Source organism: Eurosta solidaginis, chromosome 3, assembly GCF_040869045.1.
Source record: "Eurosta solidaginis isolate ZX-2024a chromosome 3, ASM4086904v1, whole genome shotgun sequence".
NCBI classification, from domain to species: domain Eukaryota; kingdom Metazoa; phylum Arthropoda; class Insecta; order Diptera; family Tephritidae; genus Eurosta; species Eurosta solidaginis.
In genome coordinates this window covers 58,253,391-58,266,851 of record NC_090321.1, presented here as the reverse complement: position 1 = coordinate 58,266,851, position 13,461 = coordinate 58,253,391, and the positions used below count along the sequence as shown (strand labels likewise).

The following is a 13,461-nucleotide window of genomic DNA, read 5'->3' as shown; positions in this document are numbered from 1 at the left end:
ATGTTTTCATTTGGGACCAAAATAAATAAAAAAAAAAAAGAAAAATGACCAAATCTCAAAAAAAGGACACAATTTCTGTCTTATCTTACTGGTATACAAATAATTCGACAATTCACAAAAGTGTTGTAATCGTTGTAAAATGCAAAATTTTAGGAAGTTTTAATGGTTTTCTATATAAAATGTATGCAATGAGACAAATACAAGCAGGATAGCCTAGTAGTTAAGGCAACTGCAGTTTCACCGTGTGATTCGCGGTTCGAATCTCGGTGAAAGCTTTGAAAAATTGTTAAACTTTGCTTCAATTCAAGCTGAACAAACGAAAATAAAGTGTACTTCATGGTATTATATTTTCATTTCTATGTCCTTAACCAACCAAACCTTGAGCACTTTGTTTTGCTGGCAAAGCTCTTAGTTCCAACATTTTATAATTGATTGCAATGAAATAAAATGGATAGCGTAGTTAGGTTTGGTTAAAGAACGGTACAAAATTTGGGTTCTGGTGTTGCCAAACTATGCTGAAAACTCAGTAAATCATAAATGAGACTATGCAATTTTGTTAGTGCTATTTTTATAGATGTTTACTTTTTCCCTCATATCAGAGTCTTGATTCAGTAAGTGGGAGTTTTGATCCCAGGCCTCAGGGATTAATGGAGTTCTGTTAGCATTAGCAAATTTTAAAGAAAGAGAGAATTTTGGGAAATTGCTCTTAATTATATAGCAAACGTTCGAATCGCTGAACTGTCGAATAAATAGCTCCAATATTCAGCATTGAAAAATGGTCTTTGTTTAGACTACTTTGGGAGTAGTACTTCACAATCACAATTATACTTCACTTATAGCGTCTTTAAATCAAACTGATTCCTGATTCCTCAACTTGCGCTACTTTTATACTATCGGTTACTTCATTCGCCCATATCCCTTAATTTCTAGACGTTACACGAACATGACTTCTAGAATAATTGTATCTCATGCTTCCTTAATTAGCTATATACATGTATCTCTGTATTTTATGATTTATTGCTAACTATGTGGGTGCAATATTCCCTTCGCTTCAAGCTGCTGGTTAGGTGTGTGAAATATTCTTCGTTGTCTTCTATATATGTCTGTGGCTTTTTTTTGCTATGATGCGTTCATGTTCATAAGTGTGACTGCTTGCTTTAATGTGTACATGTATATAAGTGTGGCTGCTTGTTTTATTGTTTTTGTGCATTTATTTAGTAGCAGCATAGTGATGTATAGAACTGCCAATATTGGCCGCAATATATTTTACAAACTTGAAACGTTTCTGGCACTGTTACAACTTTTACAATTTTCCATAAGAAAACAACGCTTATCGCTTCCACAGAGGTTAGATGACACTGTTTTGGTACATTCTATTAACTGAGCAATTTTTTGTGGTGAGAGTTCCCTTGAAGTAAATTCAAACTTATATGTCGGTTAATGAATGTGTGACGGATTTTTTGGGCAATATTGTGAAGCTTTACCTGTGTGAAAAAGAAAGAAAAGTACCAAAATCCTGGCTACTGCCTAAAAAGGACCAAAACTGAAGAAAAGGGACCAGTGGACCAAATGGGGTTGGAAACGACCATTTTTGGTCCAAAACGGACCAAAGTGGCAACCGTGCTCATGAATTGTTTTAACAGTCTGCGCTCAGTTCTCAAATAGAGTGTCCGTCCGGCAATTTCGGTTAATACTTCATAACTAATAGGCTTTTGTGTGCGAATAACGTGCAGATTATTCGAGTAGCTAAACGAAAAATAAAAACAAATTAAGACAAATACATAATTTGTAAAGCACTCTTTGCGATTTATAGAAGCTTGACAAATTTATCGTGCTTGCAAAATTGTATTTATGATTTTTTGTGTGTGTTGGCAATCTAAGCTATCGGCCTGTATGAATGCTATTAGCAATGATTTATGACGGCCATTGCAAGTGGCAAACGCTGACGGCAAATGCTGTTGCTAATGGACAATTATATGCAATGCAACATTAATTTTAGACATAACATATTTTTTGGAAGCAATATTAAGTAGAGAGAGTAACGAAAATGAAAAATAGGAGATAAAATGATAAATAAAATTATGATAATACCGTTGGTAGTGTGATAAGAGAAGTGCAGGAAAAAACCAAAATCTCATTACAAGCAAAAAATAAATTATCGAAGTCAAGCAGCCTCAGTCCCTTAGGAGAGGTTTCATTGTGGTGGCAGAGTTTTCCGACCGTGGGACCAAAAACACTTTCACCCTGGCGTAAAATTCGCCAAGCACGACTTTATATCATGGCGATTGCACCGTTCGTATATGCGTTCTAGGAGTGCATAAAATAAGTTGTTGTTGTTGTGTTAACAGTGCTTCGTCCCATTCAATGGGCACGATCGCTCACAAATTGTCAGCAAAGTCCTCTAACAGGAGTGCAACACGGGGACGAACCATAGGGAGATTAGCGTTAGAGCGGAGGTTCCACAATACAGTTGAAGAGATGGTTGATGTCATGTGGGGACACATCGCATGCAGGATATACATTACGTATGTTGGGGTTGATTCAGGGAAAGTAAGAGTTTAACCTGTTACAATGTCCAGAACGAAGTTGAGCCAAAGTGACTCGTATTTCCCTTGGTAGTTTGCTTTCTTCTTCTGCAAGAGTGGGATATTGTATATTGATAACAGGGTTCACCAGGCGCGTTCTGGCAAAGGCGTTTACCGATTGTGTGTGGATTTTGCGTAGGGCCCCTTATGTTTGTTTGGATCAAACAGTTGCGTTGGCAGGGGTCGTATCTCATAATATTGTTTATGGAGATATCCTTTTAAGCCCCGTGTATGCGGGGCTAGATAAGCAGTTTTTTGCTAGATGAGTCCTGATTTGTGAGAGTATACCAAAAACTGCCTTTTAAGAATTTCTTTGTGTTCTTTAACCTTGAACTCTTTGGTCACACTATGTAGGTGGTGTTCATAGGTCATAAGAAGACATGTCTGGCAGTTCTGATTGTAAAATTCTGACAGGCTTGCGGCCTTTTCCAGTAGGTGTTTTTGAGATCAGATGACCAAACTGGCGGCGCGTATCATATTCGCGTGCGGCCAACTGCTTTGTACTTGGTAAGCAATGTTGCTTTATCTTTTCCACAGGTGCTGCCGGCAAGCGGCTTGAGGATTTTGTTGCGGCTTTGTACTTAAAATCTAATTTTGGTGGCATACATCATGAAGGTGAGGGTTTTATCTTTGGGTGACTGACAGTCAGTAGCGTAACACCTTTGACGTGAACGTCCAATATTTGCGTCATCTGTTACTTCCACGTCGTAAACAGACTGACCGTGGATTTTCGCGGAAGGGACGCAAAAAATTAAATGGCGTCACCCTTGGTCGGTAAAAAAAAGTCCCGAGTCGCTCCGCTACATAAAACCGGCTGCCGTGAGAAGCGCATTCTAGGCGCCTTTCGCCTAGGCGTATTTCTCGTTCGTCGGGCATGGACACAGATAAATGATACATTAAACAATTTCGTTTTTATTCAGAGTATGGCAGACGTTCGTTCGCGGGCGTTAACGTCAGTTCTTTGTGGCAAAATATCTCTCCCACTACGGATGGGACACCAAAACTGCGCTTATTTTCATGTCCACTCCAACAAATATCACATTCCTTGGTGCTTTTCTTGCCATACTATGTCCTTCGCATTTTCTGGATGGCACGGACATTCCAGGTGCATGCACTCAAATCATAGTCCTCGAAAAGTTTGCATTGGCCGTCATCAATAAAGGGTTGTATATTTATTATTGGTGTTTTCTTGGTTTTCATTGGAGCGTGGTTTTACCTGACGGGCTCGAAACCCAGCGCATAACGCGCTTAGCGGTGATGGGAGATTACTTGCAAGTTTACGTAGCGATCCGATTAATTCAAGACAGATACCTGCTTGCGGCCTCACCTTATGGTGGTCGGACGCTGCCGATGAAATTTTCCAGTGGCAGTGGCGACCCACCCCCTTTTCTTTTGAACAATTAGAAAAGAAATAACTTTAGTGGGATATTTTCAGGCATGCCATCATCACATTAATTGAGACTTAATCGCCTACCAGACTTTGGCCGTGGTGCAAGGCCGTCACGTACACATATACTAAGACTACCAAGCAGTGCCCATGGCCATCAAAAACTCTGCATCGTTAGACATCACTGAGATAGTCACGGTGCACCGTCCTCTCACGTCAATAAAAAAAGACATACTTACTAACCACAGGAAAACCGTAACTGATAATTAGTGTCCTACCCATACCTGTAAAATCAACAAATAAATCAGGCCCAACAGTAAATTTACTGGATAGGTCTAATAAATAAATACCTATGATCGCAGTCACAATTATAGAATGTTTGGCTAAGACGCTGGAAGAAAAGTAATCCTCTTCAAAAAAATTAATAACAGCTGTAGCCAAGAGGGTTGTTTGGGTAATCGTCGACCATTAGGTGCTGAACCTTGAAGCCATATTTATATCATAAAGAACATCAGCAAGTAATTGACTTAACCAAATGGTTTGGGTAAACCTACGTTCAGAAGAAGGCAGTCTAATGAATAATTGGTGCACGTATATCAAAATGGCGCACAGAGCACTACTTGGGTGCTGTCTCTATGGTTGGGCAGCATAGCAACCAATAAACCGACCCTATGTCGCGTTAGCCGACACCAATTAGGAGCGCCACCGAAGATCAAATCTTTTCCGCCTATCTTTCCAAGCTCATGGGAGGTCCCTACCTTTCTCTGTCTCCAAATACGGGTTTCGGTAGGTAAACTTTCCGGCCCGGAGTGTCTTTGTCCTTCCGTATCACATGACCTAACAAGAGAAACATTTATGCTTTCGTTCTTTAAACTATGTTCATAGCTGCTTAAATATAAATCAGCTCTCAATCATATCTCCGTATTTTGGGTACGAGTTTCTCAAGGAACTGGTAGTTGTCGGAATCGGTACCTTGCGAATCGATGGATTGTTGCATACCCATGAATCTACGTTGACGAATCGGTGGATCGACTGCCAAGCAACGGGTAGTTTGTGGAACCGATACCTGGAGAATTGCAGATGAGGGATTATTGGATTGGTGGGTGGCGGTGGATGGGATTGATGAAACGGCAATGTGGAGATGACGAATCGGTTGTTCGATTTTAAAGCAATCTGTGCTTACTGAAATCGATATCCGGCGAGTCGCTGTTGACGAATCTGTGGATGTCGGTGGATAGAATTCGCCGGTTTCCAAGCAACCCGGGTTTGTTGAAATCGATACCCGGCGAGTCGCAGCTGTCGTATCTGTGGATTGGTGGAAATATATCGAGGTAATTAATATGGTGGCCTGGCCTCTAGGTATGGTGGCGATGGACGCACCTGTGTCTGGAAGAAGAAGGAGGTAAGAACTAGGTTCCTTCACAACCAATCTCTGATCACACCAAAAGCAGTGGGGGACAGAGGTCGCCCAAATATCGAAAGTGGCGACTTTGCAAGATAAGAGATAAACATTTATTCGGGCAAAGTGCTTGCGGTATAGTTTTTACTTATTGTAGGTCACGCCTTCGATGATCTATGAAACACAAACTGTTTCTTCTTAAGCTTTAGTCGTTATAAACACTTTGAGAAATTTGCGACTTTCGCGCGAGTGAAATACATGTAAGTGATTACTTGCATTCCCATTCGTTTGCTGATCGCTCTAAGGTGGCGCTTGCCGATCGCTGTAAGAGTGGGGACATATGAAGTGGTAACTATGTGAATGTGAGGTGGTGATGCTACTAAATATTTGTGTTTCTACTGAAGGCGGCATTACAGTATATTGACGCTGCTTTTCCCGAGCTTTGAATTCAAGACCTTCGGTGCGATAGGCGGGCATGCCACCTCCACTCCGCAACGGCCAATTAATCATTAAAATATGCAAAATATTTGATTATAAAGGAAAATGCCACTTCCTCAAAGTAGTAAATAAAACCAAACAACAAAAAATGTGCAGGAAACCGGCAAACAAATTTATATTGCAACAAAACTGTTGATGTGAGAAAATGTGTACGTGCATATGTACTATTAAATTCGCCAAATAAATATGAATAAAAAAATTCATAAATGAGTTTCAATGCATAGAGAAGATGCAATGGAATGACGAAAAGCGAGGAAATTCAAGTCGAAGTCAAGTAAGTGAATTCAAATGGCAAGAAACGTTAATAAGGCGTTGAATGATAAAAATCTATTTATTTACATATTTACTTAAAGTTGGAGTCTTTCCCTCATTCAAGAGTTGTAACAGGAAAAAATGTGGCAAATGTGTGTGAAAATGTAACAATAATAAAAACAACTAGGTAGGTGCATGAAGCTAGCAGTGTCACTTGCAAATTAGCTGCGCCATTTGCCAAGCCACACTTTGCAATAAAATTTGTAGGTGGTAAGATTGTTCATTGTCATTATCGTTTCCACAATATGGGGAAGAGAGTTGTCTCATTTAATGTTAATTACGAATACTATAAAAATAAAATGAAATATTTTTATTTTACATCATTATCAACTTAGTTTATGTTTCTTGGTGCTAATTTATTATATTGTAACGAACTTTTGGAAGTGCCTGATAATTATGAACCTTCTGCTAACGTTCGAATATTCAGTGTTGCAAAATGGTGTTTATTTAGACTACTTTGGGAGTAGTACAATTATACTTTACTATCACGTACTTCACAAAAGCGTGTTTAAACCAAACTGATTAGTTATTCCTCAGCTTGCGCCGCTTTTATGCTCTCTCTTGCGTCGTTCGCAAATTTCTCCCAAGGTCTAGACTTTTCACGAATATGAAACAGTTGTATCGAATACTTCGTTATTTAGCTATATGCGTGTGTATGTATGAGTAACAATTTCTCCTCATAGCTGATGACTACATATGTGTATGTGAGACAAAATTTTTGCTCTAAGCTGCTGGTTATGTGTGTGGAATATTCTTCGTCGCCTTCGATATATGTAAGTGTGGCTGCTTGCTTTAATGTGTACATGTACATATTTGTGGCTGCTTGCAGTTTTTGTGGTTTTGATTATTTACTAACTGCATAGTGATGCTAATATTCGCCACAATTAAAAAAAAAAAAACTAGAAAATGAAAACAAGCGAATATTCCCTATAGCTATTTAATCCGAGGCATCAATGGTATTACTTGTTGTTGGCAATCTTCCTTATCTACCGAAAAACTCTTTGGATCGCTAAGTGCTCAGTGGTTCGGTCCTTGGTCAGGCTTCGTGATATGGGCTATGGGCTTTCTGACTTCGGACACTCTAGCCTTCTTACCAGGTTCGACTTTATCCCGGACAGGACGAACTATTGTACAACGATAACTGCTCCCTATACCAAATTCACCCCAGTCATTGCCCCGAGAGAGGAGTGGGGAAGAGGAATCATCTGGGGCATGGGATCGGTTAACTTGTTCACAGATGGGTCGAAGTTGGACGGAAAGGTTAGTGGTGAGGGGGCTAAAGAGAGCTAAATGTAAGCCGAAAGTTTAAGTCGGCTGATCATTGCAGTGTATTCCAAGCGGAAGTTGCTGCGATTATGGATGCGGTGGATGAAATGCCATCCAGTGCTACTACAATTAGGGAATGTAACATTTACTCTGATAGTCAAGCGGCTACCAAAGCCCTGAGTTCAACTACAGTGCAATCGAGGGTGGTCTAAGGGTGCCTGACCTCGCTTGCGGTTGCATAGAACTATTTTATAATTAATATTATCTGATGAAGATGGCTGTAGACTCTAGGGATTTCGGAATTTCCGCCGGCCACCTGTGATTTGCTCCTCCATAGCTGGGCCGCGAGTCAGCTCAGAAAAAGTTGGGCGGACACCACCTCTTGTAGGGTAGAAAGATCTTTCTAGCTGGAAGTGGATGGCAGGAGGTCTGCCGAAATAATTGGGTTCACTAAGTCTCACCTATCAATGGTCATTGTGGTTTTGACAGGGCCCCATGGGTATCTATTGCGGTGCGTCCCAGTATACTGGAAACCCTCTCCTGATGTAGCTGTATGGAGAATGATTAGGTAGAATCATCAAATCACTTTATGCTTGATTGCCCAGTTTTTGCCAGAACTAGGCGAAAGTACTTCGCTCGTGACTCCCTTGGACCTCCCGAGGATTTATCCAAGGTTGAGATCGCTATCATTCGAGACTTTATCGTTGCTACCCAATGATTCTCTAAGTAGCTATATCTACGTCGCCGTTATTTTATTGTATGTGGTATCACAACGGAAATTCATGGTGTCCAAGTGAGCTTCCGCTATTAGGGCATCTACCACCTAACTTAACCTAACCTAACCTAAGTGCCCTTTCTCCGAAAAAGTCATCATCATTAATTATCGCTTAACCAACCAAGCGATTTTTGGCGCTTCGTAACAGGTCGCACCAGCTTTTACTGTTTTACGAAAATCGATGCCAAATGAGAGCACCATGTGAGGTTAAGTCTTACTTCATCTGCCTCTCCCAAATCAGTGGAGGTATCTTCCTTCCAATTCCTCTTTCCGTTTCGTTCCTTTCCTTGCCTTTTCTTTCCTTTCCTTTCGCTTCCTTTTTTTCTTTTCCTTTCCTTTCTTTTCATTTCATTTTTTTCTTTTCCTTTCCTTTCCTTTCTTTTCCTTCTTTCCTTTCCTTTCCTTTTCTTTTCTTTTCTTTTCTTTTCTTTCCATTCCTTTCCTTTCCTTTTCTTTCCTTTCCTTTCGTTTCCTTTTTTTCTTTTCCTTTCCTTTCCTTTCCTATTTTTCTTTTCCTTTCCTTTCCTTTCTTTTCCTTTCCATTCCTTTCCTTTTTTTCTTTTCTTTTCTTTTATTTTCTTTTCTTTTCTTTTATTTTCTTTTCTTTCCATTCCTTTCCTTTCCTTTCCTTTGCTTTCTTTTCCTTTCCTTTCCTTTCCTTTCCTTTCCTTTCCTTTCCTTTCCTTTCCCTTCCTTTCATTTCATTTAGTTTCGTTTCCTTTCCTTATATTTCCTTTTCTTTTCTTTTCTTTTCTTTTCTTTTCTTTTCTTTTCTTTAATTTTCTTTTTTTTCTTTTCCCTTCATTTCATTTCGTTTAATTTCTATTCCTCTCTTTTCTTTTCTTTTCTTTTCCTTCCCTTTCCTTTCCTTTCCTTCCCTTTCCATTCCTTTCCGTTCCTTTCCTTCTTTTTTCTTTCCTTTCCTTTTCTTTCCTTTCGCTCATATCAACTTTATCACGTAACATTGTTTCCATATTACGCTACGGTGTAGTGACTACATTAACGCTTACATTCGTGGTACGCCATACAGTAGAGATATACGCCACCGCCGTCGGCGGCGTTCGGCGCCTTGCTATATTTTCTACTCTTTTGAGACTGTCTAGGCCATTTATTGTTCGTCTCGAAAATTAGTCCGACATGGTCGGAAGGGGTATCAAGGAATGCGCATTACTGCCAGTTATAAAAATGCTATTGCGAAATTTAATAATTTCTAACCGTTCAACAGTTGTTTGAGAAAATAGGCGCTTACAATGCCGGATTTCGGATTACCGAATTCACCAAGTTATTAAAACAAATCACTCAAAGAAAAGTTATACATATAATAAATTTAAATGCTCACTTCGCATAATTTTTTCAATAAATTAATAAAGAACAATGAATTTAAATAAAATGCCCCAAAATGTAGAACACATTTTCAAAATGTTCTCAAGTTGTTAAAAAAGCAAGTTATCCGAAAAAGATGCCGAATTGTATATCCCGAGTGGCTTAAAGAATAAGGGGGAAATCAGTGATGCAAAATCCTTTGGTATGCTCCAGTGGTTTAAATTCTCCTTTGAAATGATTTTCAGCTCATACTTAAGTTGCATGTACATATCTTCAACATGTACGAGAAGGGTTGGAAAACTCAATTTATTTGCTTAACTATAAAATAGCGTCTGAAATCCTAATTTTCAGTTTCACACTTCATCATTCGACACCCAAGTCTCCCGGTTTGACATTTCGCAAAGTTGGTGGCCTTTTCCCCAACTAGTACCTTGGAGTGAATCACATTGGATATAGCCCATCAACGGTATTTAAATGCCACATACACGTTACGGCTCCTGTTACAAATGAGAATACGTAAGCACATATATTTACCAGGTGAGGCTTTGTCCTTCGCAAGAACACTCAAAGCGGTGAAGCAAAAGCTTTCTCAAACTTGCTCAAGACAGTCGAACAGATGACCGGGTGTTCCCCCAGCGGGTTAGGGGGTCAGAATATACCCGCGGTATGTATGCCTGTCATAAGAGGCGACTAAAATATCAGATTCAAGGGGCTGTGTAGCGCAACCCTTCAGGTTGCCAGCGCAATATACAGCATCTCCAAACCAAATTGTCAACCTCACCTCTCCGCGGCGAATCCTGTTTCACTAACAGACGAGGCTCTGGCGACCTCAAGCTCCTCATGGAATTTGGGGGTGGGGAGGAATGGATGGCCTGAAGGTTTATTGTGGCCATACAAATCGTTCCCGAGATAGCCGGGCTAGCACCTTAATGGTGTTGTGTTACCGGAGCGTACCGGATCTGTATCTGACAAAGGACCGTAACATCAATAACACTCCCCAAAGCCTTCGGTAAGCAACCTTATCACTACAACAACAACAACATTACCGGGTGTTCTGCTACCATAGTATAGGGGATAGTCGAGCTAGTCTGAAAACTGAAGGCGGTCATCCATAATGAGATCTTATATCATAAGGCCGGAAATGAAGACTATTGAAGTAAATTTATCGAACACAAACGTATGCAAATTTTGGTCTGCATTTTAAACATTTACATTTTATCCACTGTCCTTGTAAGTTTATATTATGTAGATGCGCCAAGGATTATACGATCTTCACCCATGAGTTACGCAATGATATCCACTTAGACTGCTTATGATGTCGAGGGCGGCATCCTTGGTAGAATAGTTTCTTCCTAATTTTTCAAGGTGTTTTTTTGTTGTAGCTCGGAAGCATAGCGCGACAAAAACATCCGTCAGAAAATCTTCGGAGCTATACCTAGGGCTTCTAGGAAAGTGACGTCGACGAAGGTATGAGTTCGAAGTCGCAGTCCTATAGCTTCTGTGCTGGCATATTGTATAAGGGCCAAGATGCGTGGTAGCGGCTGGTGGTCGGGATTGCTACTGTTCGCACGTCGGGAATTGTAGCCCTTAGAAACAGACGAAAAGGTGAAGGCGCCCTTTGGTGCGATCAACAATAAGCCAGCATTGATGGTAATCGTTAAATTTGTGCCACGAGGGTCATGACTTTAGATAGATAGAACATCAATAGCAACCGTCAGTCGCCTTTGTGCAAGTTAAGGTATGATACCACCACCTACATAACAAAGGCATTTCCTTGCATATAACCTGCTGCAGAAATAGGCAATACCAGGGTAACAGAAAACTAAAGCGTCAATAGTCAGTTGATGCAGCTTACCAACAATCCAACTACATTAGAAACATAACTTGCCTAAATGCCTGACATCACAGCATAGCAACAACAATTGCACGAGTTGGGTACGCAGCCCAACAGCAACCCACAACCCGCTACCTGCCTTTGCCTAACAAACCAGATATGATATTATAATCAGCATAGCAACATCATATGCGTGAACTCGTTTATTATCACAACAAAGGGTGATCGCCGCTTGCACTTATCTTAGCAACAGCAGGCTGGGCATGCAGCACATAAGCATTGCCTGCTTTACCACCCACTGCATAGCAAGCAAAGCTTGGTTGACAAGCTTGTCAGGTAGGCCAGCAGCCTACGCCGCGATATGAAGTAATGTGCGTCTGATCAGCACAACTCTGTTGCTAGGTCACTAGCAATAACATCAAAGCGACCTATTCTGCTCGCTTTACCACCCACTGCATAGCAAGCAACGTTTGGTTGACGAGCTTGGTAGGTAGGCCAGCGGTACAACAGATTATGCCTTGATATGACTGATGCACGTCCGAAGCAATACAATTCTGTTGCTAGGTTGCTAGCAATAGCATCATAGCGACCTTTTTCTGCACAACAACATCAACAGGTGAATATCGCTGATCACAAGGGTATTTAAGGCGGTATCATCGCCCTTCAAAGGCAGTTCTTCTTTGGAAGTAAAGTAAGGTCGCAAAGCAACCAATTTTATTTATTAAATAAAAGTGATTAACTAATATAAAATAAAGTTTGTGTTTTATTTGGAATAAGCAATATGACTTGCTTAACTTGCATAACCAACAAGGAGCCATAAATGATTTAAAGAAGTCTTGCCGACGACGGATATTATAGTTAGCCCACAACATCTCCTTCAGTGAAACTACGCTACAAAAGTGTTACCATTTTAAGTATTTCTCCCTCTCTCTGCACGAAAATTTTCTTAACGATCCGCGAGAGGCAAAAACCGCAGATCTTTCCGAAATGGCCGAAATGTCGATTACCTTAAATATATATAATAAAACCTTTCCAAATATATATTTTTTTTTTAAATTTACGCTTTACAAGCCTCCCAGGTACTCATCCGCAAGTTAGTGAGGTTGTTCCAGATCGTCAAACATACCATTGACGTCAGCAGTATGTTTCCATATTCATTAGTTGAGGACAATATGATGCTCTGAAGTCCAGCCATTAAATTCAGAGGTTTACGCCGATCACTTTGTCGGCGCACCGGACACGCCGCCGCCGCCGATTAAGTGACCGGCGTAAACCTCTACCATACAGTATACCAATACCCCACACTACGACTGCATATACCCATATAGCATACCATTTACAAAGACTATGCTTTCGCTTACACTTTATATCTCACGCTTACATACAGGATTTAAAACTTCTGTTTACTTCCAGTGTAAAATGCATTGAAACCTTGTTTAGAATTTAACACTAACGCATGTACAAGTGGGTATATATACGTATATATATATGTATTTACTTACCACTGCCAAGGTGATGGTAGCGCCAACAAATGCCACCAGCTTTCGATACGCCAACATTTTGTTTACGTTTTGTCGCAAAATTTGGCTGCGACAGGTTTTGGTGCTGCGCTCAAACTGTGTTGGTGTACAGGTAATACCGTTACAAACGAAGAAGTTGAAAGCGAAACCGATGAGGAAGGCGACGATTGTACTCAAGTTAAAGTGGTTATTACAAAGGCGTTGAGTTATTTTGATTTTATTGTAATAACTGTTTCTTCATTTATTTAATGTTTTTTGTTTTGTTTTTGATTTCTAAATAATTACACGCTGAGATTATTATATTTGTTATTTTTGTTTTATTTGTCACAATATTTTTTACTCACGATTTATACACAATTTTTGCATTACATGAGTGTTGTTCGAAAAGACTTCATAAAGGCAACATGCAAAAAAATTCCACAATGAATATTTTGAAATGGAATGAGTACAAATGTGTGGTAAATATTATTAAACGGGTCTTGTGTTCTGTTCATAAATGATTTTAAAATAAGCTTCAAAAGTCATTATATTAAAAGAAGTTTTACAAGCTACTCCCTATTCT

The 13,461-nt window shown here is 39.9% G+C and overlaps 1 protein-coding gene across 1 annotated transcript in view; it reads right to left on the bottom strand.

Moving 5' to 3' along the window:
- The window catches only part of Cpr50Ca (Cuticular protein 50Ca), an 83,863-nt gene extending 70,925 nt beyond the window's left edge, over nt 1–12,938 (bottom strand). The window contains exon 1 of the mRNA XM_067777087.1: nt 12,882–12,938. Within this exon, the coding sequence (XP_067633188.1) occupies nt 12,882–12,938 (57 nt within the window). The remainder of the gene's footprint in view (nt 1–12,881) is intronic.
- Nucleotides 12,939–13,461: the final 523 nt, after the last annotated feature.